We start from the raw sequence: 18660 nt of genomic DNA on the forward strand, positions 1-18660 counted from the left end.
ACACCCAACACCTGCCACTGACCATCGGCGGTGCTGTGGTTGAGAGAAGCGAGCAGCACCAAATTCCTGGGGGTGCACATCGGTGAAGACCTCTCCTGGACCACCAACACTGCATCACTGGCGAAGAGAGCTCAGCGCCGCCTGTACTTCCTCGCGAAAACTCAGGCTGAGCAAGTGCTCCACCAGCCATCATGACCACATTCTACCGAGGCACCATTGAGAGCATCCTCTCCAGCTGTGTCGCTGTGTGGGGTGGAAGCTGCACTGAATACAACAGGAAAGCCCTGCAGGCGCGCATAGTGAACACAGCTGGAAGGATCATTGGTGCTTCACTCCCCCTCACTGAAGGACATTTACACCACCCACCTCACCCATAAAGGCGACCAAAATTGTGAGTGATGCAAGTCACCCCGCTCACAATCTGTTTGATCTACTGCCCTCTGGGAAGAGGTACAGAAGCCTGCGCTCTCCGCACTACCAGACTCACTAACAGCTTCATACACCAAGCTGTAAGGATGCTGAACTCTCCCCCTCCTCCCCCTCCACCCTCAGCTACATAACATCCTGGACATTGGACCCACAATGGCGCCTGCACTACTCCACCTGCACACTTGAACACTTGCACACTTGTACACTTTACAACTTGGTGTTGTTGTCCTGAAAACACAACACTTCTGCTGCTCTTACATAACTTGCACCACTATGCCACTTTCTTTATTACTTAGGTCAAACAGTATTTTATAGTATTTTACAGTATTTGCACTAGTATTTTATTGACTGTCTATGCACAATGTCAACAAAATTTTGCTGCTCTTATTTTTTTATTATTATTATATGTGCCCTCTTATTTACTTATTTACTTACTTTTTTGTTTACTTGAATGTTATGTTTGTCTGTGGACTTAAAATTGGTCAAATATGTCTTGTCTTCACCGTGGGATAGTGAGAAACGTAATTTCGATCTCTTTGTATGTCTGGAACATGTGAAGAAATTGACAATAAAGCTGACTTTGACTTTGACTTTGACTTTAGTCCGCCTGCACAATAGTCTATCTTTTGTTTATTTAGTTGAGCATCGCTAGTAGTGGACCTCTAATTGTTGTGCTGCTGGTGCAATGTCTTTCTCCAAGAAAGCCAAGTCAGGTTACCAAAAACAAAGGCCGAAACAGGAAAAATAGACATCAAAATAAGGGGAAACAACTAATAAACTTCTTTTCCAAAGAAAGGTGAGCACAAACGTCAAAAACACGAAATCCCATGGTGTTTGCTTGAATAGGCTATCTCCGCCAATCATTAGTGCTAAAACGAACTGAGACAACCCATTGAAATAGCGGAAAATACTGTACACTTTCATAGGTTAGGCTACACATGTAATCTGAGGCATCTCGTGATCCAGCTCCATCTCCATCACTTTCAGAAAGACTGCATGGCGCCAGCTTGATTCATGTTCTGTTGTAGGCAACATGCTGATCATTGTCACTAGGCTAGTGGTTTAGGGCGTGATTTTTTTTCTCTCCTTTCTGTTTTCGTTAGTCTTAACTTTTTTTTTTTTACTCAAGTAACGGATGGGATTTTTTGATGTAGCGAGGAAGTACAATACTTCACTCAAAATGTAATCAAGTAAAATTTAAAATACCAATTTTATAAACTACTTAAAAAATACAAAATACACAGAAAAACTACTCAATACAGTAACGTGAGTAAATGTATTTCGTTACTTTCCACCTCTGAATGTAATGTATCAGTTGATTTCATACAATTCTCTGCTGTTTTTTAACATTATCATTTGCTTATGTCATGTCAGTCAAAATGAACTATACTTATGAATGCTGAATAGTCGTTCCCAATAAAACTAATAGTCTTCATTTCATTGCTTGAGTCATTACATACAAAATTGTTGAACTAGTTATCAAATTCTGTCACAATGCTGTAGAATTGCAAAGAGCATACAGTAAAAATGTACGTGTTCAGTGTCTTGTACTCACTTACTCACCTAACTACAGCAATGTGTAACTTTACTGTAGTTTTCAAATGGCTGTACAAGTACTGTATAGTGCTGTCTTGAGCATGTTCAGGTAGTGTCACCGAGTTCTGACCTTTTTTTGCATTGGAAAACACTGAGAGAACTGTCATAATGAAAACATGACAAAGCCATTTGACTATCTTGTTCATAAACGATGGTGTCAAGACTTCTCATTTTGATGACACTGACAGTTTCATTGACATGAATACCTGCTTTTGAGGAATGGACTATCCATTTTGAGCAAGTGACGTGCTTTTGCAGGTCATCCACTAGGTTTTGCAGTTTGCACTAATTGTTTTGAGAATTGCACTAACTGCTGTGCATTACAAGAGTTAACTTGGGTCACATGGGCAAGTTTAAATTGATGTCTGAAAAATACACTTGTGCTTGAAAAGTACTACAATATAAACATTTATACACTGCTTACTCTTATGCATCACTGTTTGGACAAAGTAAAAAAAAAAATTGTTCATCGTGGGAGACAGGTGATGTGACTGATGATTGAGGTGCTTTGAAATTGCTGAGATATTATGCACTGACAGCTTTGATGTGTGAATTCTGAATTGAAAACCACCCTGAAATTGATGACAAGTTCCCTTCATTTGCTGATTCAGCCTATTGATTTCAAATTATTGAAAAAATATCATCCTGTGGGTTTCAACCTAGAATCACAGTGTATGTGTTAAGTAGTGTCTGGTTCACTCCTTAGAGCTACTACATTTGGTACTACTTCTACTACTACCACAATTGTGAGTGATGCAAGTCACCCCACTCACAATTTGTTGGATCTACTGCCCTCTGGAAAGAGGTACAGAAGCCTGCGCTCCCGCACCACCAGACTCACCAGACTCACCAACAGCTTCATACACCAGGCTGTTAGATGCTGAACTCTCTCCCCCCTCTCCCCCCTCCACCCTCAGCAACATAACATCCTGGACTTTGGACCCACAATGGCTGCCTTGCACTACTCCACTTGCACTACTCCACTTGTACACTTGCACACTTTGTAACTTGTTGTTGTTGTTCTGTTGTCCTGAAAACACTTCTGAACACACTTCTGCTGCTCTTACATAACTTGCACCACTATGCAACTTGCATACTTAGGTCAAACAGAACTACCTCAGCCATTTATTGGCCTGACTTTTGCACTATTATATTGACTGTCTACTGTATGCACAATTGCACAATTTCAACCCAAATTTTGCTGCTCTTATTTCTTCATAGTATGTGCCTTCTTATTTACTTTTTATATTGTTTACTTGAATGTTATGTTTGTCTGTGGACTTAATTGGTAAAATATGTCTTGTCTCCACCGTGGGATAGTGGGAAACGTAATTTCGATCTCTTTGTATGTCTTGACATGTGAAGAAATTGACAATAAAGCAGACTTTAATTTGGTCATCAGCCTACAATGACCATCATAAGAGACCAAAGGCAAGAGGTTCGGATACAGTTTCCAAACTAGTTAAGCCAGAGACTTTCTAATGAGGAGACACAGCACTCAAAGAATTTCCCATAGAAATGGATGGGGTTAGTTCGCAATGCAAACATGGCAGTCGTCTACACAACAACGTTGACATGTGAATACATCGTGCCAATCATGTTGTGAATACATCGTACCAATCGTGTGTTGTGATCTCGCACCTGGAGCGAAGTTGGTGTGTCGTGATTCGTGAAGCCTTGCACACGCGCAGTTCTGCCCAAAAAAGATGTCCGATAAGTGTCCAAAAAGTGTTGCAATATGGCCGCCGAATGGAGGGACTTGCCTAAAAGGACTTTGGTTAAGCAAAGCAGGATTCATTTTTTCCTGTTCATCTCCATACAGTACATCTCCACTATTGCACTGTGGTCTCCAGCTGACACTGATGATGATCTCTGGCTTATTTGCTGCAGTTCAGTCCTGGAAGCCCATAAAGCTCATTGGCACACATTATAAAATTGCATCCCACTTAGTACTGAAGTAATTCAAACTAAATAATTCCTCATCATGAATGATTATTGTCATCAATCTACACACATTTACACCACTGCTACTTCCATGTAACTTATGTCATTTTGTGTTATTTTTTGTGAAATTTTCAACAATATTACATTTTCATCTTGTTGGGTCATCATACATTTTTTAGAGCATCTGTATTCTCCAATTATTTGAACACCATTCTCGGGGAAATTTTGCTCAGAGAGAAGGAGAGACGTCCAGTCAAAAGATTAGCTTTCATTTGAGACATTCAGCCAGATTCAGTCCTGTGTAGAAAACATGGATGCACTCTTTCTCTCTCCCCTGTGTTCACACGAGCACCCAAACACACAGAGATGCATTAATGAGCCGATAGAGAGAAAGCAGCTCGAAGAGGGATGAAATGAGGAGCAGGCGAGTGGTATCACCAGGGGACAGCTTTACTAAATAAGCCAATTTGTGTGTACGGCTGGCCTGTATTAGCAGATAATGCCTGTGTGTGCATGTGTGTGTGTGTGTGCAGGCACTAGTGGATAATGACTCAATTAGTTGCTCTCTCCTCTTGCCCAGCCCAACGTGTTGCATAAATTAGCCATGTCGCTCATTGGCAAAGTGTCACCAGCGAAGGACAGTTTACAAATACAGCGACCGCCAGCTGTCACCACGGCGACATCGAGATATAGACATCTGTGCCGACTTTGTGTTGGAGGGGAACAGACTGGTGCCAGTCAGCAGGGGCTGGCGAAGCCCTGGGAGCCCAGGGGACCATGCACCACGCCTGGGCTGAAAAGGTCAACTTGACACGGGCACAACCCCCATCGACCTCCCCCTCTCCAACGTGTTAAAAATCAGATAAACTTAAGACCACTCATTGATTATGGCTCACCCTCGCACAGCCAGCCCCTCCCCATGCATATCATTTAGAACCGAGAGAGAGAGAGGGGTATAATTATCACCTTCAAGGAAAGGTCAGATACAGCATGTGAAGGAATTTAAAGAAATGTATTATTATACATGGCCCCAGTAACACAGGGGTGGGGGTGGAATCATCGTGAGTTATCATAATGACACTGCAAACTTAACGTAACTTTTTACACTATCGTATACACCACAAAAATGCTTCCACAGAGAGCCTTACCAGATGCATCCCCATTTTACCTGCTGCCGTGCTTCATGTTCACTGGCATGATGGTGCATGGGGCAGCGCTCACTCCTTAGCCTTCTGGTCATCCAAGAATCCATTTCCACTCCAGGCCACACTAGCCAGCCTATGTTACACACACACACATAGGGGCGTCAAACTGGGGGTAAAACCACTACTGATTATAGGGGCCAAAGGGGAGAGAGGGCCCTTGAAAAGTCTGGAATATATTTTATTTCACCTGGGTTGAGGAACATGGGGGCCCATCAGGACTGCCTATATGCAGGAGCCCAGGATCTTGAGTCATGCCCCTGCACACACGCACATCAGGCAACATTGAATGTCCCTCCCAAAATATTACATGAAACAGATTGATCAGGACAATATCAATTGTAATGAAAGACGGGCAAAAGAAAGAAGGGCAGAAGTAATAGATAGAAGAAATATCAAATCAAAATCTACTTTTTGTGTCTAACTGACATCAAGGTTGGTATCTGCTTGCATACTGCTTAAACCTACCTGTAGCCTTCCCTGTAAACCAAAAATAAATATGTGTTCTGCAGGGCTGGATCTGGAGGGGTAGCAACGTCAGCATCCGCACCAGGCCTGGTGAAGGGTGGACCAGAAAGAAAAAAAAAACCTTTCTGTGCTTATTCTGCATTTTAGTGCATGCATTGCTAATTGTGTCTTACTTAGCAGCACAAAGAAGCCCTATATGTTGCTTCTGGTAGTTTCCCTATTGGCTGATAACGATTTATTTTAAAAAATGTATCAAAAGTCCCCCCTCCCCTGTAGGAAGTACAAGGCCCACATTAGCCCATCGGAAAGAGTCAAGACGTGAGATCAAGAGATTCTGTTCTTATTAGGCTACTAGTGGGAAACATGTCTGCAAACAAATCTGGTAGCCAGAAAAGAAAAGAACATAAACGGAGGATAGAAAATACAAAAAAAGGAGGCAGAAAACGCTAGGATGATGAGGGGGGCCTGGTGTGTGATGTTGCTCCTCGGCCCAGAATAGTGTAGGACCGGCCCTGGAGTCAGTCAGACCACAGTAAAAGGTCTCATTAACCATCCAGTTAAATATGAATAAATACAAACATTGCAAAATATATTATATTTTATATTATATTCATTTATGCTTCAAAATCGTGAAAAAATGGCCGAAAAAATTTACTCTGCTCTCAAATGCTGTGGATAGGTCCTCTGATTGTACTGAAGCCACACTCAATGGGGGCAAAGGTACTGCCCCTTGCAACTGTCCATCAACATAGTTCAAACCATTCTTTAAACCAGGATATGCTAGTTATGCTAAATGGGGAACTAACTTCATAAAAGTGCAAGTTTATGAGTAGGTATGACTTTTTTCTAGCCCTGAACTTGTCCTGATATAAAATCATATGTAATTCATGTAATGTAATATAATGCAGCCAGTGTTGATGATTGTATCATAAACAGCCACAGCATCAGTGAAGAGGAATGAAAATGTGAAATCTTGTCACTGTAGCCTGGGAGAACCCAGACAAACCTGTTAGCAGGTTATAACAGTATAACTTAACACCTGAGAAGCAGTCAGGTTAAGTTAAGTTATACTGTATAGTCCTGTAGGAGTTCTCCTAAAGTCCTAATGTTCTCTGCATTTTACCCATCTGGGGGGTAGTGTACACACATCCATACACACTCAGAGTAGTGAGCTCACTAGGAGCACACGCATACTAGGAGCACATACACACCCGGAGCAGTGGGCAGCCCTTAATCCGGCGCCCGGGGAGCAGCTGGAGGTTAGATGCCTTGCTCAAGGGCACCTCATCCGTGGATGTGGATGTGGGAGAGGACTGTTCAATCACTCCCCACACCCACATTTTTCTTACCAGTCAGGGATCGAACTGGACACCCTTTGGTCACAGGTCCGATTCCCTAACCAGTAGGCCACAGATGCCAGGCTAATTACTGCTGTGTTTCTGGAGTGGTATTTGGTGGTGCGCTCAATGGCTTACGCTTTGTCTGGTTATGTTGCGGAATGGATCATAAATGGTCACTGCAACAAAGAGGAATGACCACAGAAAGCAGAGTAGTAGTTGTATCTGCAGGTATTGATTGGTGCTCCCATCAATGGCTATCGTTTTGTGTGGGTATGTTAAGTTCAAGTTTGTTGTCATGTACTCATAAAGAGGATTTATCAGCAATTCAATTTCTTGTGCTCAACAGCCAGCTCAACTTTAAAGAATACATTTAATAGTAGTAATTAAAAATGGTACATTGTCAAATATCACTGATCAGATCAGAAATAGAGCAGTTTCACCCCCCTCATGGACTTCTGGATTTCCACCCACTAACCTAAAACCTCCACTACAACATCATGGTATATGGATTCTTATGGAAGTGAATCAAGTCATGATAGCAAGATACTGATCATCTTTCTTTTAATTTCTTGCTCAAAGAATGGAAATAGCTCAGCATAGATTGAGTGGAAGAATAATATATTATGATTTATTATCAATATTATTGATAAGTGAGGCAGACAGAGCACAGAGTGAACACAGAGTGAGGTGATGCACACACTAACTCGGAGCAGGGCAGGGTGCTTGCCACTCGGGGAGCAGTGAGGGGTTAGGTGCCTTGTTCAAGTACACTTCAGCCGCGGATGTGAGCAGTGCTCAACCCATTCCCCTTCCCCTTCCCACACTTTTTCTACTGGTCGGGGATCGAACCGGCAACCCTTCAGTTCCAAGCCCAAAACCCTAACCAGTAGGCCACAGCTGCCCCTAAACTGCCTGCCTTGAGTTAGGCATCTTCCTCTGCTGTGGACGATCTCCAGCAACAGAATCTGGGCTGGCTGGTCCTGGCCCTCTCCTCTTTTGCTCTTTTCTTCTCAAGTTTTTTGGCCTCATTTTTCTCCTTAGCTTCCTTTTTTTGCTTTTCCTTCAGCTCGGCCTTGTGTACTTTCTCCAGTTCTTTCCTGGTCTTTTCCTCCAACTTCCTCTTCTTTTTGAGCTCAGCAGCCCTAATCTTCTGCTGTTTTTTAAGGACCTCAGCCATGTGCTGCTGCATCTTCTTCTCAAATTTCAAATCGATCTTTCCCTTGAGCATCTGGTTTTTAGCAATGATGTGTTCAAGGTCCTTTCGGCTGATGAAGCTCTGAGAACAAAACAAAACAAAAACATATTTTTGGTTAATAATGATCATATTTTAGGCTATTGTAATACTTGACCTAATGTTTTAAAACAGTCATTGTTAAATTACAGCTTTTCCATGTCAGCTGTGTGTTCAGGTACCTGGAGGCCATCATTGAGGACCTGTTGTCCTGAAGTTTCCTCCATTCATCCCTAATCATCCATGTTTTGAAAACAATGGGAGTTCACTCAGTGCCGCTGTCTTGAGAAGACCCACCTGACACCTGAGGAAAACAAGCAGAGCATTGTCTCAGTTTTCCTCTGTGCGGTCTAGGATAAAGCTATATATTTAGGATCAACTACTATGTGAAATGTCAAGGTAAAAGGGACATTTCCCACCATCCATTTTTCTGCCTGGCTCTTCAGCTCCCATAGCAACTTTTGCTTGCTGGCCACAGCAGTCAGAGCCACTGATAAGGTGTAGGTCTCTCTCTCGCTGGTCCATCTAGCCTACCTCTCAGATTCTGACAACATGCACTCTGTCTCCATGGCCATCATTTTATTAGAATCCTCCTGCTCCTTCAGCCCCAGGAGAAACACCCCCTCTGGTGCTCTCTCTCTAGAGCATACAGTTTCTTTCTCTGTCTTTCTATCCAGCTCAGATTACATGCGTGAAAGGACGTCACGATTTTTCTCCTGCACGTCGGGCCCAGCAGCCCCCCCCGGCCGCATCCAACCTCTCGCTCTCTCGTTGCCACTCCTCGGCGCGCTCCAGCTCCAGGAGGTCCTGGTAAAGCCTCTCCACAGTTATCCTTAGGGCGCGCTCTTTCTCTTTTCTCCTCAGCTAGATCGGCAAGAAACCACCGCAGCTCACATACCATGGCCGTACTTAAGCCTGCTGTCAGATGCTGAGGTCCATCCATTTCTAGAAATCCTGAGAACATAACGCAATATTCTGAGCTTCCCTGTCAGTGCAGACTGCTTTCAAGTATCTAGTTTTACTTACATGATCAATAGGCTATTTCTCTTCAGAGATAGAGAGCTAGATAGATCGATAGATAGATCGATAGATAGAGATAGATAGATAATATACAGGTGTAAACAAATCTGACTGGTTTGTTAGGTTTTTCTATTCTGTCCGTAGTCCGACATTTCAATTGTTTTGTCATGGATTACAGTATAGCTAACAATAATTTCTAGTTGATTCCTTAGAATAATTCATTAGACTATATAACCTACGTTACCCTACCTTTCAGATAACTGTCTACAAACACTTTGGACTTAGTTAGGCTACATGAATTTGTCCTTAGAATAAATTATATTGAAGAAATGCCTGGCTTTATACCCAATCAAACGTTTTATGAGCGGTGTGGGTTATGCTACGTAAAAAATAAAAAAACGTAAAATTAGGCTTAGGCTACTTCCATAGCCAAGACCATGGTTCACTGAGCCATCCACATATTAAAATGTTTGATTCTAAGCAGACTTACAATTACATCAATCTGTTTTCAATATGGTCATAAGTCATATTGCCTACATAAAGACATACAAATTATTAATAGAGCAAATAATCATCTTGCTGACCTCTGTTCATGCACCCTGCCTTAGGCTACACGTCCAACTTTTCTTCCTCTGTCCCCTAATCCAACCCTGAGGATATTTAAAAGGCCCCGTAGTATCAGCATCCTGAAGTCCTGGACATTTAATGTCCAGAAATCATAAGCTCAGGTGATGCTCACCTAAATACAGTGTCATTGACTCCACCCTGTGGTGACATGTTGTAGTTACACCTCACAATCATATTTTATCTTAATAGGCCTAGGCTGAAATATGTTATCCACAGTCATAACTATGGGTCATGAAATATTTTTTAAAATGACATTACATTAATTATGCCAATTATAAATGCCATTAGAAGTGAATGGAATGAAGCAACCCAACAAAAACCTAAAAGTTTTTAAATGGGAATTTTGGAGAGGTTTTGACCCACACACAGCCACTAATGTTATTCATCATACTCTAGCTGACATATGAACATTTGAGTCCTCTGGAAAAGACTGGACTCATGGAATGTGTGGTATTGCTCACCACGCTAATGGTGTGTATCAGCCAATACTAGACACTGATGAATGGACACAAGTAACCGATCGACTGCACCCACATCAACATGCCTGTGGCAACATGTTAAGTTTTGCCAGAGCTAATAGACCTCGGTGTCTCCTTCACTCCCTCAATCCTCTGACTAACACAATGGAGATCTCCGTAGGTGTACTTCCTCTCTGGCCTAGCGGTCCTAGTCCTTCAACAAAGATCCTTCATTACTAACTGCTCTGCCTTAAGGCTTATTTCAGTATTCAAATTGACTACATAGAATTCTATGTAGAGCTTTATTGCCCCATATTTACACATTTGACAAAGACTTAAAGGCTGGACCTCCATGGCCCCTCACCCTAATCAGGGGTGAAATAACTGCATTAACTGCATTCCTGCACCATAAAAGTTGGTTTATTATTGCCATTTTCCTTAATGTAGTCTGACCAAAATTTGAAATTGTTCCTTGTTAAATTTAAGTATTATATTGTCTTGCATTTGTATGTCGCTTTGGACAAAAGTGTCTGCCATATCCCATAACCATAAAAGAGACAAAAACATTTGAAGTATTTTTTTATTTACTTTATTTTTATAATTATATATTTATTATATATATGTATTATTTATTATATATTTATAATTTGTGACAAAATATTTTTCAAAAATTAAATTAATAAAAATAAAATGTATTTTCCCAGTCATCTTCAGAAGCTCCTGCATATTCACCAGTTAAAACATTCATTAATAAACACATTAAGACAGATTCCTTTAACAATCCTTTGATAGCAAAATAGTAAAAAGAGCAGGAGCTTCAAGTGCCCTCTACTGGGTCTTCAGACATTAAGAATCTCTTTAAAAAAAAAAAAAAAAAAAAAAAAAAAAAAAAAAAAAAAAACCAGAAAGGGACACATGAACGTTCTTACCATGACCATACATGCAAAATAAACTAGGACATTGCTGTTGAGACCTTACTAGCCACCTTCACATACAAGCAGCAAATAATTCTAAGGATTAAGAATTAAGGAAAAGTGAGGGTATGCAAGCAACCAGGACCATGTGCTGTGAACTTGTCTAACCGTACGACAGTTCACACAAGAACATAAGCTCACCATGGGCACTCTGGTCCACGTCATGCTTGCAGCCAGCTGAAGAGCTCCTCTGGGTTGGCCACCAGCTAGACCTCATGGTAATCACTGGCAGACGTGCCTTCGCTCAGAGACATCGTTGGCTCCATACTGTGACCCAAACCGGAGGAGGAGTTGCTGCGCAATCACAACATGGACTGTTTACATGAACGCAATGCATGAATGCAATGCAATCAACAGGCCAATCAATCAATCACTACAACACTGAAAGTTACTTGTGCAAACTATGGCTGTAGTATAAGACCAAAGATTCACAACAAGACAAAACCATTGCAGAAAGGAGTTGCAGCGGTGTGAATTATGGGCTCCTTACACCAAACAACTTTGACACGATTTGGAGTCTTTTGAGTAAACCTTGAATGTGGGCCATTAGTAAAGACTACAATCTTTCAAGAATCTTCTCCAAATATTGTCAAAGTTGTTTGGTGTAAGGTGGCCATTAGATGTTGCACATTGTTGCAAGCTATCGCAAAATGTCACTGCTATGCGGAAATTCACCATGTCTAGTCACAGTGGCAAAGTTTTAGAATGTTGCAGCAAGTTGCTGGTTTATAGAATGTTGCAGCTCATCTTATCGCAAATCTTTGGTGTGAATAGGCCTTAAGACTTCAACGGATACACACATTACATCTCGTTACATAACATTACATTACATTACCTTTCACAGTCGGAGTCACAGCCAATTTTGCTTTCTTCATCATCAAAGGGGAATCTTGACAAATTACATGTACAGCCCTGGATTGCTTGTTCTACAGTGTAGCGCGTGAGTCCTTGGGCACATGCATCAATCTTCATGATGTTTAGATGCGACTGCAGAAACAGGTGCAGTCGGCTTTCGGACAGGAAAAAGGGAGTCTGTAGTACACTGTAGGACACACAAGTTGAAACGGTTTCAGAATTCTACTAAGGGTTACGATACACAGGCAAAAGCTTTTTTGAGCAGTGTTTTCAGAGTGCGGTTTGGACACTTTCCCCACTCACACTGAGCAACAGATTATAAATCAGATCTCTAATCGTAGCTTGAATGTTATTCTCTTGCTGTACGTCGCTTTGGATAAAAGTGTGAATAAATGTAAAAAATGTAAAAGTTAATCTTGATCCACTTGCTCATACAAGCCTCACATGCTGGATAGGCTTCAACGGGTGACGGCACAAAGACCATTTAGAGAAAGCCACTGTCCAACAGCGGTCACCATACTTGGGTGTACAATACTGCAGTTAAGGCCTAAATAGCCTAATACTATAGCACACAAAAAACTCCCTAAGTTGATGTATTTTTTGCTATTGTTCCGTTTCCCATTTTTTTAATGTGCAGCCGTGGCCTACTGGTTAGGGGTTCGGACTTGTAACCGGGGGTTGCTGGTTCGATCCCCTACCCAGAAGGAAAAAATGTGGGCTCTACTGCTCCCCGAGCTGTAGCAAGGCTGTTCACTGTGTGCTCACTAATTCACGGATGGGATAAATGCAGATACCAAATTCCTTGTATACTTGGACGTGCTAGCAATCAACTAAGTCAATGAGAAGTCACATCTTTATGCTTATATAACAACTTGACAAGAATGGACATGACCAGACATGCACAGTTGGCAATATTGATAAACGGTGCTTCAGCGAGTAAAGGTCTAATGTGCTTCATTGTTCAGAATCCAAAAAAAAAAAAAAAAAAAACATTACATAACAGCGGCTTTCAACATTAAGTTCCAGATCATTTCCATTCAAGTGGAACTTCAGCAGACCTTGGGATTGGATAATTGGGCAATTTAACTCTTAGAGTAAGAGGTGAATGAAGTCAGACAGAGGGCTTAAGAGTTAACTTAGCCAGGTTTGTCAGCATTGCCATGTACTTTGAATACATTGAGTACCTGGGTTGGGGAAATCATAATCCTGTTCACAGCCTTCTTAGAAAACTCACAAGGCCACGTCAATAAATAAAAGAGGTTAAGCAGGTAATTCTGCCTTTTACTTTGAACGTCCTGTGTGTGCTTGGATGTCTAAACGATTTCTCAGTAAGCATGGAATTGGATACTACATAATTAAAGCACTTAAAATTACTGTCTGGGATTTTGAAAGAAAGAATCGCAGGGGAACCTTGAAAAGCATGAACAATGGTTGGGTCGCTGCTTAAAGGGACACCAGGCAACGTTTTCGTCTTACTCATCTTTGTAAGTCGGTATATTAGGCTAGTGACAATGGCCCCACATTTTTGAGATACCCTTACCGGAGGTAGAACTAAACGCAACAATGTTTTTCCTTATCTCTAAGGTCTCCCATACATGAAATGGATTCTTGGCTAAAAATATTTCACTGCTAAGATTGTTAAATTAACAGATATTGTTATACACCCCAAAACCAAAAAAGGACTAAAATAGAGCCTGTCCGTATTGGAGTTAAGGCATATAAATTAGTGCAGATCCATCACACAAGCTCTGAGAGCTTTGAAACTTAGCATGTTTATAGTCAGGAAGTTGCTTTACCTACTAGAAAAGACTGGATGTGAATATCTTGATGTATGGAATGAAGAGACATGTAAACATACACCTAAAATAAGCAGACATGCAAAAAATGAATATCTATGCAGAATGTTTTCATTTACTTTGTAGCTGCTTTACCAGGGATTATCATAGCAACACATATGATGGCTTATGGGAAAGGTGGGGTTGTACTGAATCCAACAATACCAAATATGTAAATATAGTATGACGAATCAGGGTGTTCTGTCACTCAATGTATAAGGTGTCCAAAATGAAAGAAAACGGAACACTGGCAAAATACAGTCTCCAAGTCCAAATCCCATTATCAGTGAGGAGAATGTTGACATTCATTGTTACTGCAAGGTAAGTTACATAAGGTAAGTGCTGCTCTATATTTACATTTAATAATGATACATTTCATATGTCCCAGTATTAAACAATTCATATGAAACACAGATCCAATTGAATCAGGTGAACATTGGAATGGAACACCTTTATTAAAATTTGTATATTCACTTGAATTTTGTTTTGGTCAAGTCATTACTGAATAATGGAAAATAATATTGTTAGCTTTTGTCTGTCCAGACCAGCAGTGGACAGTAGAGCCTACACTGCTTACTTCACCCCTAAGTAGCTAAACAGTTAGTTGTAGAAACTACTTTCCCTAGCTAAGAAAGTACTTAGCCCTCTGACCAATGTTTCATGTGTAATTCAACTTGATTTGCATTTCGATGAAAATTCTGAAATGTATATCATTTTTCCTTTTCACTAGTCTTTTGAATTATGGAGAATGTCTTACAGGCATTGGATCCAAAGCTTAGTATCATTTGTGGGAAACATTTTGAAAAGGGCAAGAAAAAAAGATCCCTATTATTTGGTTAAATGACTCATTACAGGGCAAATGAAGACTCTCGCCCGCCCCTACTGCCTGTAGGAAGAATATCCCGCTTGCATGTTCAGTGTATCGTACCCGCCGACCGAAGCAGGATCAGTTTACATCCTGCATCCACAGCACAGAGGCAGGCTAACGAAACGCTAGCGATTGTTGCAAACGTGTGTATAATGGCAGAGCCGGCGAAGAAGCAGCGAAAACCCTTGACTGAAGATGCAAAGAAAAGGAAAAGAGCTTCAGACCGAGCGAGGGGGAGTTTCGTAGAGAAAAAGCATCAGGCTTGCCTGGTGTCCCTTTAAAACATGGCAATGACATTGAACAGTATTTTTCAATGAGTTGGATGTGTGTTCATATGTAGACACAAAAGCGATTTGGGCGTTTGTGCTTGTAGTCGGTCGGTCCTCCATCGGTCATTACATTTGTGCTTTGGATATTGCGCAACCACTCAAGACAACCCTGCAGTAATGCACGATCAGATCCTCTGTTTGCAAATATTTGGCATAGCTCCCCTGCTTGTCTTTTGATCGTGGTCTCATTTTACCACTAAGAAATTGGCAAGCAAGGGAGCTCCCCTAATACCACCCACAATCCCAGAGGTTCTCCGTCTTGCAACCACCTCTACTGGCATACCTGCCTCAAATCATCAGGTGCACACTTGACTAGATGAACACACTAGAATGAACTACTCAAAAGGCTTTGATTTCAAAGACTAATCATGCGTGGAACAAGAGGAGTCCCATTCTGTCCTGTCCACTAAATAATAGTTCCAGCTCAACCCAATTAGTGGAGGAGTGGAAGTGGGTGTAAAAGAATCCAACCACTGATCTGCATCAATACCAACTCAAATTCAACACGCGTAAGAAACAAGAAAGCAAACTAAAACAGTTCTCTCTGGGCTTAGCGGAGCTTAGTTGAGGTCTGTTTAAAGCTTCAATGGGAACCACATACTGTAATGTGTCAATCACAATACTATGAAAAAATTGATATTTTTTGCCAGTAATCTTTCAATAGGGCAATTTCCCAGTAATATCACCAGTCAGCCACTGGGGGGCAGAGCACCCACATCCAGCAGAGCGAAACCACAAATGTAACATGGAAACAGGGGGCATCAGAAGAGCTGGTAGGTAGATGAAGAAATATGAGCAGAACTCACTCCTCTAAGAACTTCTGGAGTCCCTTCATCCGATCAGCCACGTGGCAACTGTTGCCCAAACTGAAGAATGGATTCCAAGGAGGAAGTTTTGGAAGGTCTCTAAGTAAACACACACAAAGGGGATATCATGCATCTTGACAGGTACAAAAGTGACAATGACTGTTGGTCAGATATGAGAATCCAACCACAGGTTTCTCACATCAGTGATAAATATGCGTTTCAAAAATCAACCCTGAACATTCGGCAAAAAACAGCCCTTGTTGTAAAATCAGCCCCTGTAGCCAAGGAGCACTAAGGAGGTAGCGGAGCCTCACATGAGAAATTCGTTGTCCTGTAGCCTCTGACGCAGCCATACAAACTCACTGTAGCGGCGCCGAACACAAGAGGTTTTCTTCCTGAAGCACATGCTGTTTGTCTGGACAGAACACACAAAAAAGGTCTTCTTGAACCACTACCCATTCCTACCGCCACATTTAGTTCCGTCACCCGATACTGGTAGCAAAAACTTACTAAAATGCATCTCTAGGAAGCTTGCATTAAAGAACAATTGTTCATACACGTGGATAGTACACCTGCATGTATTTCAACACCCCAAAACCCTCCCATGATCAATGGTTGCACTTACATATAGGCAGATCTCATAGTCTATGTGTGTGTGCCAGAAGTTTTCTTTGTGACAGCGTGGATCTCGAACGCACACACAGATGAATTCCTGGAACGACAGCCAAAATGTACAACAGGGGTAAGTCACTTTAAAAAGGTCTCCCAGCTCTTTCTCCAACAAGCAGAATTCATCCCCCTTGGCATGCATTTAGTGTCACTACATACACCTATTGAGATATACTGTATGACACCATGAGTCGAGAAATGTATGCCTACAGTATACGCACGCACCCACCCACCACCAAATTACAATGTAGAAACAATATGATGTATGGGTTTGGACTAAAGCAAAGTCCCCTGGACCTGCACATTCTATGGATATGTAGCCTTTGTCGTCTAATTCAGGGGTTCACAAACTATTCAGCCAGCGACCCCCAAAATAACGGTGCCAGTGACTTGTGACCACCACTATCCCTGGAGGTGGTAGAAGTGTACAAACGTTACGTGCAAGTGCACACGCACTGACAGGCCTATCGAAACACAAAAAATAATACCACAAAAGACCATAACAGCCTTACAACCATAATATTATTTAGAATTTAGCAACCATAATATAATTTATTCAATACATTTGTTTACTTGTAAACAAATGTATCACATCAGGGGTTAGAAGGGGCAAAGAAAATGAAAGGCTTTTATATGACATGTAACTACCTTTTATCTTGTTACAATTATGGTTACAATTATGGCTAAAATATGCTATTTCTAAAAGTCTAATGGGGATCCCGACCGCCACTTTGGGAACTTGTCTAATTGAAGGAGAAAACAGATGCCAACCTTTTGCGGGCTGTCAATCATCAGGCCATCCATCACCGACTCACTGGGTAGAAAACAAGGTGAGATGACACATACATGACAAGAAACTAGTGGCAGCGGTGAATGGCACAGGTTCACATGGGTGGACAGATCAAATCATAGGCCTATATTCTTGAATAAAAATTCCAACCTCCACACTAAATATAGATAGCCTAGCAAAAAGTAACCCAATGTGTAAACTAGTCAACAGGTGAAATAGATATCAAAAACAAAAAAGGCCTATATTCTGTATGTGCTCCAGACATTAAGGGCTTTCAAGACTGAAAAGATGAGGTTCTTTCTAGCAAGAAATGTGCCATATTCAGATTAGATTGATCACATGACATTTTCTTAATGAATCTTTTGTAAAAACATAGGACCACACTCAATACGATTGCATAATGCACTTAATCCACCATCTGCTAGTTGACGCTGGAGGGCTGTCTATGTTGTGGTGCAAGTTATTTACACTTTATTCATTCAGGTGAAATGCACTTGCTCAGTCATAACATGTTTGGATAAACAAACATCGACACCACACATCGGCACGATTATCCAAAACACGTGGGGTTTAACTTGCACGACTCCTGTTTGAAAACTAATTTTAAATAACACAGAAATTATGTAGGCCTACGATAATCTATGAAATAATTCAAAATACATTAGTCCATTTAGGCTTGGCTTAAATCAAGGATGAAGCATGTCTTTAGAAAGCATACCTTTGTATAGGCTACTTGCATCGCGAAGTTTCTTTTTAAGCGAACTAGTCGTAACTCCTTTCTGTGTGGATGACGAGTAGGCTATTAATTTACAACTTAATTCGAGAAACCGAGATGGAGTATTATTGGATCACAATTGTATTTCTAACGCAAGATTCCGCAAATAAAACTAGAACATACAGGGGACCAATCGGTGCAAAGTTCTGAGAAAAGATGTTGTGTTTAAGTAAAAAAAACAGTCAATATGGCAAAAACAAAACTATCGCATTCCCTTACCTTAATTTTCTATGCTCAATGGTCCAGCCGCGAGCACTTCACCCCAGAAGGGCCTAACACACTGAGAACAGACCAGGTCAGCCCACAAGAGGCTTGGAGATATTGCTCTGCCAACTTCTCAAACTACTAGCAGTTTCACTGGTCGTTAGCATATTATCAACCAATCAGAAATGATTAAAACAGCCAATGACCAGCTTGCAGAGAATTGCCTGAATGGATTTCACC

At 41.3% G+C, this 18660-nt stretch overlaps 2 protein-coding genes across 3 annotated transcripts; both read right to left on the reverse strand.

Annotated features, from left to right (window-relative positions):
- Positions 1-7901: 7901 nt before the first annotated feature.
- On the reverse strand, positions 7902-8477 carry LOC125285652 (eukaryotic translation initiation factor 4 gamma-like). The gene is made up of 2 exons (XM_048230189.1): positions 8393-8477; positions 7902-8255 (listed from the first exon to the last, which is right to left on the reverse strand). The coding sequence occupies exons 1-2, from the start codon at positions 8435-8437 to the stop codon at positions 7902-7904; spliced, it is 399 nt and encodes a 132-aa protein (XP_048086146.1). The 5' UTR covers positions 8438-8477.
- A 451-nt stretch (positions 8478-8928) lies between these two features.
- snx10a (sorting nexin 10a) lies at positions 8929-18561 on the reverse strand. Of its 2 annotated transcripts, XR_007192031.1 has the most exons (8): positions 18436-18561; positions 17423-17465; positions 16608-16694; positions 16297-16397; positions 15983-16081; positions 12125-12331; positions 11431-11583; positions 8929-9164 (listed from the first exon to the last, which is right to left on the reverse strand). XR_007192031.1 is itself a non-coding variant. In XM_048229931.1 (7 exons), exons 2-7 carry the CDS (start codon positions 17453-17455, stop codon positions 11496-11498), a joined length of 615 nt encoding a protein of 204 aa, XP_048085888.1. In that variant the 5' UTR covers positions 17456-17465; positions 18436-18561; the 3' UTR covers positions 10963-11495. The 2 variants fall into 2 exon arrangements, 1 of the variants encoding a protein (XP_048085888.1); XM_048229931.1 differs by lacking the exon at positions 8929-9164 and having other exon boundaries at positions 10963-11583.
- Between the last annotated feature and the right edge of the window lie 99 nt (positions 18562-18660).

The sequence above is a fragment of the Alosa alosa genome, chromosome 20, assembly GCF_017589495.1.
Source record: "Alosa alosa isolate M-15738 ecotype Scorff River chromosome 20, AALO_Geno_1.1, whole genome shotgun sequence".
Lineage (NCBI taxonomy): Eukaryota > Metazoa > Chordata > Actinopteri > Clupeiformes > Clupeidae > Alosa > Alosa alosa.

Coding starts and splice junctions, on each gene's coding strand:
- LOC125285652 (XM_048230189.1), bottom strand. CDS start 8,437: ATGGAGGAAACTTCAGGACAACAGGTCCTCAATGATGGCCTCCAG. Junction 8,256..8,392: donor TCCTCAATGATGGCCTCCAG/GTACCTGAACAC, acceptor TTTTGTTCTCAG/AGCTTCATCAGCCGAAAGGA.
- snx10a (XM_048229931.1), bottom strand. CDS start 17,455: ATGGATGGCCTGATGATTGACAGCCCGCAAAAG. Junction 16,082..16,296: donor CAGGACAACGAATTTCTCAT/GTGAGGCTCCGC, acceptor GTGTTTACTTAG/AGACCTTCCAAAACTTCCTC. Junction 12,332..15,982: donor CTCCAGAAGTTCTTAGAGGA/GTGAGTTCTGCT, acceptor TGTGTCCTACAG/TGTACTACAGACTCCCTTTT.